Here is an 11,942-nt window from a genome sequence, read left to right as displayed (position 1 = left end):
AAATGGCATACATAGCTACTATTAATTCAACTTATTGCCTAAATATTGATCATTTGACGGATTGAGATTTATCAAGAACATGTTTCCAAAACTTTTATTTTCTTTCTAAATACAAATGACTGTGTGCGCGTGTAAATTGTAATTCCCATCCTTGGACTAAATCCGGTTTTTTATCAACTAACTCAGTAATTACCACACTCGGACAATTTGCAAACCATATGCCTAAATGATAACTGAATATAAAGTGATAAAAAAAATTACACAATAATCTTGTGTAAAAAATGGTGGCGGGTTTTCTTGTATTTAGTAGCGCTTCAGCATATAAAATCTTAATTAGTGGTAAAAATAGCTGCATATAAGTATCTTATAGACATAGAATTTTAATGCAGAATACAGATATTTTCTTCTCAATACTTACACGTGATACATAAAAACAATGTCTATCGTCATGGAAACATCAACATAAGCACATAGAGTATTCGTGCTACTTATTTTCTTAATAATTAAAGTTGATTTTTTCTTCTCAATTCTAATCTTCAGTGGCATGTGGAAGATGAATTCACAGAGTAATCGAAACATCCATAGTTTCAGACTTGTCATCATAGACCTGCACTTCCTTTGTGACATTGGCACCAGTGTAAGGATTGTAAACTGTGACATCATAGTCCCCATGGAAGAGCTTAACTTCAAAAGATCCTGAATTGCCTGAAATACCCTTCAATTTTGTTGTCTTCCATTCAGCAAGTAACTTGTCAACAACCTCCCCTGATGGCGAATTTTGCAATTTGCTATTTAGCAGACACATTTCATTGCATTCATCTGGCGTCCATCCTATCCATATCATCATCCCTTTCACAGCAGGATGCGCAAACGCTTCCCTCATAATTTCTTCCAAAAAATAAGCCTGTAAAGTAGCGTTATTTAATATGTTATAGCATGTTGTCTCGCAACTAGATCTCTAGAAAACTAGTTCCACTTATGATTAGTGACATATAGAAGTTTTTTAGGTGTCACGATAATGTAACTGAATAACAGTTCAACTCGAGTTAAATTTTCTCAGAGAAGAACAAATGCGACAAGTGAAATAGGAGTACCTGTTTGGGACAGGACTCAACATTTAGCTCGGTGAGCCAAATGGGCATTTTCGTTTCTCCTAACACATCGAAGACAGCACGAACATATGGTATATTAGGACGGCTATCAAAATGCCCTTGAAGTCCAACTCCAATCACCAACTCCTCATTCCCTGGAAATGCCTTAATCTCCTGTAGCTTTTCAACATATTTGGAAGGTATAGAAACCATATCACCAGGGTGCTCTAAAGTGTTGAATTCATTCATGAACATAGTGGCTCTACTGTCTAGTGAGCTTGCAATCTTGTAAAAGATAGCCGATGCATTTTTCCCAAGTTTGTTCTCAAAAAGTGGGTGATGTAAATTCTCATTTACCACATCCCAAGCAACCAATTTACCTGCAGAGGCGGATTGCACTTATTAGCTAGGTGCAAGTGAACTCAATATTTTCGACACAAAGCATAGTTACAGTTGTAAAAAAGTACTAAAATTTCAACACTCAAAATATCCTCTATATACCTGCATATCTTGACATAACGCTACCCATATGTCGTACAGATTCACTTAAAAGTTGTCTTGGTGGTAAGTCTTTTACCCAACGTTGGATAGTTCCTGCTCCCCATAGGATGTTATGTCCCCTTACATCAATCCCATGATCTTCAAAGAATTTGAGCATGGCATCAGGGGTACTATAATTTTCGCGACCTTGTAATCCTTCAACATAGTACCATTTCATCTCGTTGTCGAAAACTGCTGTGGTGAACCTGGACACGAACCATTTTTGATAGGATTTGGACATTAAAATGGAAGCTGGTGTCGCGCAGCCAATTACGAATTGAAGTTTTCTTTGTTCAATCTTGATTTTTGCTCCTTGTATTTTCTTGCCATTCTTATCTGCCACAGTTACTCTGAATGTTCTCTTCCGAACCTATCAAATTTATAACATAGAAAGAGTAAATTACAAGGGAAAAAAAGAAAGAATGAAAATTTCTTTTCGAACAAATTAAGTTCTTTGGTTAGAAAGAACCTTCTCTGTATTTTTCAACCGATTTTCCTGCCATTCGGACTTGGTAAATTCTTTCAGAGAAACACTATCAACCCTCAACTCGGACTTGGTGTTGTTGCACTGTGAGGTTAAAATAAGACAATTACTTGCTATAACATTTTGAAATATACTGATAGTATAAAAATTCTTTATACTTGCAATGCATGTGTATATAAACTAAAATTAATCTTACAATCACCTTGCTCGGGTACGAAATAATACCTGAAAATGTAGTACTGCAGGTGCATTTTGATCAACAGTGAGTCCACCTTTAATCATAGACCAACAACCAGATTTAGCTATTACCGATCCCACAGTAGTAACAGTTTTCTGGACTTCGTTATAAATCATGGCAACCACAATATCTGATCCTTCACTTAATTGAACCCAAGCTGCAAAATAATATTTTTAATTAACTTGATGAAATCCAGGTTTCAAAAGCAAATTGTTATTTTTCTATACCAGTTTCTCACCTGAAAACGCGTAAAATTGGCCTTCTTTCAAGTAAAAAGATTGTGAGACACTATAAGGCGTGGTCCTATTATAAGCCACAATAAATTTGTTTCCACCAGATTCCCTTGTTTCAATTTTTACACGACCATCTATATTCCATGCTTCTATGCCTTTATCAAAACCAGGATTTGCAATTAAACCTCCTTCATATTGAGGATCCAATGGTTGCTTGAGGCACTGAAATTTACATATGTGAGGAGAGTTTAACTTTTATTATACTGTAAAAGAAATATAAAATGTTTTCAAGTATACCTCTATCGTTGCCGAATAGTCGTAAGGTGTAGCACCATGAACCAAATATCCTAGAGAATTGAAATTGTTGTTAATTACTACTTCATATAAGATATGGAAAGTACCTGCAAGTAATTAATTGCCAATTTGACTCAAGGACAAGAAAATAAACATCTTGAGTTTTATACATCATGAGATCAGGTTAAAAATACTTGTAGGACCAACTGATTTTAAAATTTGTTTATTGGCAAATTAATAGTATTGGGCCTTCTACTGAGTAGTGACCTGCCAAAAACAAGGAGCAAAAGAGAATGAATCCATTGTTTCCAAGTGTAGCCATGTAACAGTTTCTGCCTCGTCCCATGTTGGTTCTGAAAGACAAAATAACAACATAAGAAGAGATGTAAACGAGCCTTACTTAAGATTAATCTTGCTACATACTAATTATTGAGATATTTGAGATGTGATTTATAATCCTTAAAGAAAGTATTTAGAGTATTAATGACTTGCGAAAAAAAATTGTATTGCTAAAAGGAGGAAGTAACTTATTGTAATTAAATGCAATCAGGTCGTGAGCAAGTATATTAGAACACATTCACCACTAACATATAGCCAAAAAAAAAAAAGGAGATGATTTCTGCATTTAAAGCTATGATCACCCAGTTCATCCTGTAGAAATCAAATGTCATTGAACTTCCAATTTTCGGCACGATCAATAGAGACAAATGTGTGAAATAATTAGGAGTTGTCGGTTCATGAACTTCCAATTTTCGGCACGACTGATCGAGACAAACTTTGATCAGATGGTTTATGTAAGATTAAAATGCGGTGAAAAATAATTTAAGTTATTACGCAATAAATAATGGCACATGTCATGTTACTCATATACTTAAAGTCCGACCTAAAAACTCTTTCCCAAGGAGTGGTGTATCTCAAAACTCTTTATTAAGTTAGGTAAATGTTAATGTTCTTACTTCCAGGAAATTGTTGATTGGAACTGTAAAAAAAGTATGTATATTAGGCCACAAGGCAACAGTCCTTTTCAATAAGTAGAACGATCAGATTGTAGATCACTTGTGATTTAGTAATGGTACAACACAAAAAGGAGATAGGGAGAAATTACACAATGGAATTAAAGAGAAGAAAGATAGAGAGAAACTATATGAAACATTCACAAGGAATGAAAAAGAAAAACAACAAAACTATTTAAAAAAAGGGTTAAGTGACTTACTGGTATGATAATCAAAGGAGTTGCTTTCTTTAAAGGAGTTGCTTTCTTTTCTTCCAATTCTCTTGCCTTATTCTCTTTTATATATGAAGCACTTCATAATATATACATTTGTCACAACATGTACATTTAAAATACTTCCATGATACAAATATCACGGAGTGGGGCTTTAAAAGCTAGGTGAATAAAGAAAATTCCTAATCTCATCGAGCAATTCTGAAAATACATGAATATTATGAGAACCAAAATTTACGTTAGTATTATAATTTAAACGTGAAAGAAAATTAAAAGTGAGATGTTATTATTTGGGACAAATTCATAGCCAAATTTAGCATCTCAGATGTGAATTTATTTGAGATAGTTGAACCACTGAAAATTAGAACAGATGTACTAAAGATATAGTAGTTACCAGTTAGGGGCATTTAATTGGACAAATGAAAGGAATTGGCTATGATTAATAATTAACCTCTTCAGTATATGGGACAAAAGAAAAGAAAATTCATCAAATGATTTAATGGTAAAAGGAAAAGCTTTTAAACGGTCAGTGTATAGAAAAGTGACAGCCAGAAAATGTGTATCTAATAATGAATAAATAAAATTATATTTAGGTGTGGGAGGTGGGAGGTGGGGGGAGGGGGTGTGAAAGCTAACAAAGGATGTCAAATTTGCATTTTATGATGATTCAAGTTTTTTTTTTTTTTTAACCAACAATAGTTGTGGTGTAGTGGTTGGTACTACTCTATCCTTAACCAAGGTTTCGAGTTCGAGCCCCCTTGGGTACAGAGTCACCATTGTTAGGGAGTGCTTTGTCCCGCAATGTGAGACTACCCGCCTGAATCCGGATTAGTCGGGCCCCAATATGAGTATCGGATACCGGATGGAAAACCAAAAAAAAAAAAAAGTATCTAATTTTTTCACAAAAAGAGTACACATTTATATGTTACACAAAAGTACGATGCAACATGGATTAAGTTTATTAGCTCAATTATATACAAAAGTTAAGTCGATGTCCAACTTTAATTTTATTTTTGAAACTTCTGAGTTATATAATTTTGTATTTACTACAAATAAAATTAACCAACCACCTACATCTCAAATCTAAAAACTTAATAACATAGGAGTAATACAAAACTATACTCCCTCCGGTTCATAATAAGTGTCTACTTAACATTTTTTTTTTTTGTTCAAAATAAGTGTTCACTTACAAAATCAAGAAGGAATTTTCTTCCAAATTTACCCCTATTTAGATAAGTGAATTTTTTGGTAATCAAGAAACTATATTAATCACTAGGTAGTACTATTTAATTAAGAATAGTTTAGTGAAAACTTATTCGAACAGGAGAGAGTATGGATTTCGACTTTTTTTTTTTTTTTTTTTGGGCCATTTAGGTCAATTGAATTCGAGCAATTGGCAGAAATGCCCTTATTTTTGGGTGGTCTTTAATTTTTGCCCTCCGCCTAAAACTCCTAGGTTCCGGGTTCGAACCCCCGCTTAGTCAAAAGTTTTAAAAAATTTTGTAAGGTAGAACTTGAATTCGCAAGATAGAGTTTTGCCTGCGAAACTCTGCCTTAAGGCAGAGTTTTGAAGTCATAAGGCAAACTCTAGCTTTAACTTACTAGCTACTTCCTTCTTTCATTTGGTTTCTCCCGAAGGTCTTACTCTTCTTTCTATGGTGTTGAGCTTTTATTGGTAAGCTCCATGCAAAGTTGCTTTAATTTCTGTCATATTGTTCTGCTTCTTTACATTTTTGTTTCTTGTCCATATGTTGTAAGTAGTTTTGTAGCTTGCTTCAGTACTCATCTTTCATTGTAAAATTTTATAGCAGCGTATGGTTTACTTTCATGGATGTTGCAGCATGGAAACATATGTATGTGTATTTGCAATAGTTAAGATGAATCGTCTGGTTATTAGTGCCTTCTTTGCTATGAATAATTCTGCCTTAAGGCAGTGTTTCGTAGGTAAAATTGTGTCTTGCGAAATTCTTTTTTTTCTTTAATGAGCCAGAATTTGAACTCAGAACTTCAGTGTATTAAGCGAAGAGTAAAAATTAAAGACCATCAATTTGAGAGGCAAAAATTAAAGACCAATGCCTTTGAAGGAAATTCGCGCAAAAAAAGATTTGAATTCTTGGTCAGACCTAACAGTATAGTCCATGCATCCACGACATAGGCCAGAGAAATCCATTATGGCTTGGGCAATTCGCAGGATTGCCCTTCCTTTGGATGTTCTTTAGTTTTTGTCCCTCAAAATGTTGGTCTTTAATTTTTGCCCTTCGTGTTGCAATCCTGAGCTTCGTGCAGAAATCATGAGGTTCTGGGTTTGAACCCTCGCTCAAGCATAAATTAAAAAAAAATCGCAAAATAAGGCTTGGGTCGTGTGTATGTCGGACCCAACATACACTTCTTAAGCAATAACTAAACTTATGCCTAACCCGACATAACTACAAGTTCCGCCTTGGCAAAGTTTATGCCTTAAGAAAAAGTTCCGCCTTAGGAGCATACTTTTAGTTATGCCTTAACTAAAAGTCCGCCCCATAAGACATAACTAAACGTATGCCCATAAAGCGGAACTTTTCCTCAAGGCATAACTAAAAGTTTGCCTTATAAGGCAAAGTCTATATCTTGAGGAAAAGTTATGCCTTATGGGCAGACTTTTAGTTAAGCCTTAACTAAAAGTCTACCCATGAGACATAAGTATGCCGGGTCCGGCATAACTTTAGTTATTCCTTAACAAGTGTATGTCGGGTCCGGCATAACTTTAGTTATTCCTTAACAAGTGTATGCCGGGTTCGGTATACACGCGACCCAAGCCTTGCCTTGCGATTTTTTTTTTTAATTTATGCCTGAGTGGGGGTTCGAACCCAGAATCCCAGATATAAGGTCATTTTCAAGCGAAGGACAAAACTTAAAGACCACAAATATGAGGGCCAACATTTAAAGACCACCCCAAAAGAAGGACAATCTGCGCAATTTTTTGTTATGGCTTTTCTATGTGGGCTCGCAAACTAAACCCAACAACTGATTAACACAGAGTCCATGACCCGGTTATTTCCCCAAATCAGCTCTGTCAAAACCCTAGGAGTCCGTTGCCCGTGTCGGGTAGCAATCCTAAAGATGTCTTAACACCCGCCATTTGTATCCATCCGGGTCGGGTTACGCTCCTCGGATCCATAACTGAATCTAGGTATTGCAGTACTGGCAGTAATTTTTTTTTTTTTTTTTTTTTATGTGAATCATAAATGTGCAAATGTCTCCATAAATTTCAATTTTGGAAATATCTTATTGCAATTTTTCTACACTGTATATAGACAGACAGAAAACATTCTGTAACAACAAACTTATTGTTGCTGCTTTTCTTCAATAAACTACCATTTTCTTTGCATTATTAAACTTTTAACTTTTTGTCTAAATAAAATGTATGGAGTTAATTTTTAACTGCTTATATTGATTCATAGGGTGTGGAGCTGAAAAAGGAAATGGAGACTATACATTTTGCAATTTCAAACAAGAGTAAAGGGATATGGTGATATTAGTTCACAGTTTCTAATGACATCATTAAGCAATAAATAGACTTGTCTTGTATTAAAGCAAATGTTGTGGTCTTAGCAATTGATTAGGAAAATCAATTCTAATGGTTCAAATTCTATAGGTGGTTGTCACATTTTCGAGTGTTGAATTGAACAGTCAGAATTAGTTTTCGAATCACTTGCAAAGGCCACAAGATTCACTTTGATGCAAGATGAGTTGTTGAGTTGGTTAAGGGCGACAATGCTTCTTGCGTCTGATGGCATGTGATGAGGTGGCTCTAAGTAGCATTTTCCGTTTATTCTCTATGAGCCATCAAACAATCGAGGTGTTATCTGTCTGGAGTAGTGGTAGTGGTTTGCAAGGTTTGAATGTTATTGCTAATGTAAAGGATTATATTGGTCTGTCAGTTTGGTACATAAATGCCTCTTCAATTGCTGTGTGTGTGTGTGTGTACATACGTAATGTGTGTGTGGAGTTCTTAGAGAATCATATGGTTTTGTAAATCTCTTCTTTTTTGGTATATCTCTTGTATACAACCGCTGTGGCCATGTTTATGAATGAAAATACACTTGATTGAAAAAAAAAAAAAAAAAACAATCCTTTATCATGATCCCTGCATAATCTAGTCCGCAAACCAAATGGCCCTCAAGGTATGAATTGTGTATGCCTATTTCCTATACGAAGACCTTGAGGACATGCAACAAGTGAGCAGTAAGGCTGGCATGTCTCTTGGTCAGATGTCTCTCCAACTCTTTTAAACCAAGTATTATCATATTCATGTTGGGAATTACTCTTTTCATAAGAATTGATATGTATGCTAAATGTACTTGTCAAATTATTTGATCAGTGCAGCGGTAGATCACATGTCATAAAAAAGATATGCCATTAATTGAAAATACCTTACATGTTCCTAAAGATAATTTCTTGAAAAAGATTGTGGTTGGATTTTGTTATGGTCTTTATCTATCTCTATCACAAACCAAGTGCAATGACTGACCACTCTTTTAGGAAATATTGGCATATCTCAGTGTCAACCAGGCTGTACTCTTTGCTTGTTCTGTCCTGTCTGATCCCATTGGTTGTGATTTGTGACCCTTCAGCGGTCGTATTATTTGCATTAGGGTGTAAAAAGGTACTCTATTCATCTATTTTTCTGTGAATTTGTACTCCTGATGTTAGGCCAGTTTTACAATAAGGGTAGCTGGTAGGTTCCATTCATACCATTGTAATCTCAATGACCATCGACTTAGCTTGTGCAGTCACATTCGTTAGGCACTTGTATGAGAGATACATTAACTCAACCACAGTAATCTGTCAATCTTAAACAAGAATCGAGATAATCGCTTTTCTAGAGATCACACACTTTATATCGTGATTTGGTGTCAAAAATAGTAAAGGAAAGGTGTAGCTTTAGACGAAGAAATGGTAGTTTATTAATTCAGCAATGTACATGCAGTTATAAAGAGGAAGGTATGACAGAATTTGTATCCGACTTTGTCCCACATCGTCTCAAAAGCAAGCATTAGTTCTTTCGTTAATCTATTTAGCGGTCTCTAATTATGAACTTCAACACATAGCTACTGGGCCTGCCTAAGTGCGGGCCCTTGATGGCTCGAATCTTGTCCGTGGGTTTGCTGGCACCTATGGATCCAGGTAATGTAACTTTTCTCTCAAGCCCTTCTTCCATTAATTCGTTTTGTCCTTTTCTGGTTTTTCTTTTCTCTGATTTTTGTGATTATTGTTCATCTTTAATTTTATATCCTTAGTGTTTGTCTATAAGTCTCCTATCCTTCTGTCTCTTTTCTTAACTGTGGGCGTTACATTTCCCGTTTCCCTGTTTTTCTTTCAAGAAAGAGAAATTAAGTTGAATATAAGCTCTTAACACACATGAAGCTGCTCGTTCTTCTTTTCCATTCTTGTGCATCTACCTTAAAGTCTTCATTCTTTTCTCTTTCTAGTCTGACTTCTAACCTAAACCTCTGTCGAAAGCTTCAGCTGAACAAGAACAGAAAAAGCATGCACTGACTAATTGAACAGTTTTGTCGATCCAAATATTGGAAGCTTTCACTTGTTTCGCTCTCAATATGGGTTTCTCCTGAATGATTTGGATAGTCAGCGAATTTTGGATGGTATATGGATTTGTTTCTTCGATGATTTGAAATGATTAGATTCTTGTTTCTTGTACTGAGAATCTTAGATAAGAGCTCAAAGTTAATGTTCTAAAATTTTCTGATGGAAGGTTTAATGATAGTTGACGTTTTTTACTACAGCATCGACAGCAAAAACCACATGCTTTATACTGCTGACGTCATTGTGTCTGGCTTATTATTTACCAATCTTTCTATCTTTTCCTGTTATCAAGAAATTAAATTAGCTTTACCTCATATTAATAACATCTAGCTTTTTCTATCCTTCAAAGATGAACTAGTTCAGGCTGATTGACTGAAATCCAGTTTGGTTAATTCTAATACCAAAAGAAACCCATCCTCCTGGATATGAACAGTGATTCTTCATTATTTTTCTGATTTGTCATATCTGCTAACCTTAAGCTTCTGATAACCTAAATGTGGAAAATAAATTTTGCCACATTTGTTCTTCGTTTCATTCAGCATAGTCATCCTGCCATTCAGCCCGGAATGGTATGAAAGTTGTTGCAGCAGCCTCTTCACAGAACCCTGTATGCACACCCCTTGATGAGAATGCATGATAATGTGTCACGATGTATAGTTATAATATGTGGGTTGTACATGTCTCAGATTTGAAAGAGAATTGTCTTTGATTTTATTAATGAACTCCGTATACAACAATTTAACAGGAAGTAGTCCACATTCTCAACTGTGCATTTGCACATGAAGCACCAGGTGACAGCTGACATATGTGATCCTTCGCGTTCTCATGTTCTCGGCTGTCAGCATTGGACCCGAGCTGCGAAACCAAGCAAATAAACACACCTTTCTTGGTGCTCAAGGTATCTAAACGAATAAATTTGGGGTTACACACTCAAATTCTAATAGAATTGTCTTCTGTATCATGCATTCAAAGGTTGGAACTTGGAAAGCAGAAGTTTGACTAATAGAAAACTGTATGAGCAAGTTCTTTTTAATTTATATCCATACAATTGTTTGGGATCTCATAACAAATTTGGGAGGAGTATATGACATTCATAACATTCCTTTTACTGTTGTTCTAATTTTCTTTAAGCCCTACATCTCTTCTTCCTTGTCCCCGAGGCCTAGCTGTGCAACTTTCTTCATTATACCTGGCATTGTCATCTATATACCGAACCAATTCAGCACCCTCACCACAGCTGTGTTGCCACTTTGCAATGTAACACGATGTAGTGCATAGCACATGAAGAACCAGCTGATAGCTGACATATGTGATCCTTCGCGTTCTCATGTTCTCGGCTGTCAGCACCCCTCCCAAGTTATGAAACCAAGGAAATAAACAAACCTTTTTTGGTGCTCTAGGTATCTAAACCATTAAATGTGAGATCAAACATTCAAATTGAAATGGAATTGTCTTCTGTATCATGCATTCAAAGATTGGAACTTGGAAGCAGAAGTTTGGCTGAGTGAAAACTGTAGCAAATTGTTATTAAATTATATGCATACTATAGTTGGGATTTTCATAACATTTCTGGGAGGAGTATATGACATTTCATAAGATTTGTTTTTAATTTATAGCCCTCATCTCTCTTTTTTTTTCCCAGGCCTAGATGTGTAACTTTCTTCATTGTGCCTGGCATCATCCACTGTATTGTGAACCAATTCAGCAATCTCACCACAGCCATGTTGCCACTTTGCAATGTAACAGGAAGTAGTCCACATTCTCAACCGTGCATAGCACATGAAGCACCAGGTGACAGCTGACATATGTGATCCTTTGCATTCTCATGTTCTCCGCTGTCAGCATTGAACCCGCTTGCCAAACCAAGCAAATAAAACACACCTTTCTTGGTGCTCAAGGTGTCTAAACCAATAAATGTGGGGCCACATTCAAATTCAAATAGAATTGTCTTCTGTATCGTGCATTCAAAGGCTGGAACTTGGAAAGCTAAATGAAAACTGTATGAGCAAGTTCTTTTTAATTTATAGCCATACAAGTGTTTGGGATCTCATAACATTTTTGGGAGGAGCATATGACATTCATAACATTATTTTATTATTTCTTTTTAATTTATACCCGTATATCTCTTCTCCTTTTCCCCAAGGCCTAGCTGTGTAACTTTTTTTATTGTACCTGGCATCGTCCGCTGCTTTGCGAACCAATTCAACAGTCTCGCCAAAGTTGTGTTGCTACTTTGCAATGTAACAGGAAGTAA

The 11,942-nt window shown here is 35.7% G+C and overlaps 1 protein-coding gene and 1 long non-coding RNA gene across 4 annotated transcripts; one reads left to right on the top strand and one right to left on the bottom strand.

The window, feature by feature from the left end:
- Window positions 1-261: 261 nt before the first annotated feature.
- On the bottom strand, window positions 262-3,455 carry LOC132600183 (endo-1,4-beta-xylanase 5-like). The gene is made up of 8 exons (XM_060313275.1): window positions 3,148-3,455; window positions 2,884-2,933; window positions 2,592-2,808; window positions 2,341-2,510; window positions 2,101-2,199; window positions 1,593-2,001; window positions 1,095-1,471; window positions 262-904 (listed from the first exon to the last, which is right to left on the bottom strand). Exons 1-8 carry the CDS (start codon window positions 3,224-3,226, stop codon window positions 560-562), a joined length of 1,746 nt encoding a protein of 581 aa, XP_060169258.1. The 5' UTR covers window positions 3,227-3,455; the 3' UTR covers window positions 262-559.
- Window positions 3,456-7,076: 3,621 nt separating this feature from the next.
- On the top strand, window positions 7,077-11,785 carry LOC132598811 (uncharacterized). Of its 3 annotated transcripts, XR_009566680.1 has the most exons (5): window positions 7,107-7,274; window positions 7,546-7,980; window positions 9,075-9,271; window positions 10,434-10,586; window positions 11,331-11,785. It is a non-coding gene; the product is annotated as an uncharacterized LOC132598811 (long non-coding RNA). The 3 variants fall into 3 exon arrangements; XR_009566679.1 differs by having other exon boundaries at window positions 7,077-7,274; window positions 7,546-9,271; XR_009566681.1 differs by lacking the exon at window positions 7,546-7,980 and having other exon boundaries at window positions 7,116-7,274.
- Window positions 11,786-11,942: the final 157 nt, after the last annotated feature.

The sequence above is a fragment of the Lycium barbarum genome, chromosome 6 (genome assembly GCF_019175385.1).
Source record: "Lycium barbarum isolate Lr01 chromosome 6, ASM1917538v2, whole genome shotgun sequence".
NCBI classification, from domain to species: Eukaryota; Viridiplantae; Streptophyta; class Magnoliopsida; order Solanales; family Solanaceae; genus Lycium; species Lycium barbarum.
The sequence above is the reverse complement of the archived record's forward strand: the minus strand, read 5'-3'. Positions and strand labels throughout refer to the sequence as shown.

Bases quoted from the DNA above. Each gene is read 5' to 3' on its own strand.
- LOC132600183 (XM_060313275.1), bottom strand. From the start codon at position 3,226: ATGGGACGAGGCAGAAACTGTTACATGGCTACACTTGGAAACAATGGA. The intron at 2,200-2,340 runs GTATTATTTCGT...TTAACCTCACAG, and splicing joins CTGCAGTACTACATTTTCAG to TGCAACAACACCAAGTCCGA. The intron at 1,472-1,592 runs GTATATAGAGGA...CCGCCTCTGCAG, and splicing joins CGTTATGTCAAGATATGCAG to GTAAATTGGTTGCTTGGGAT.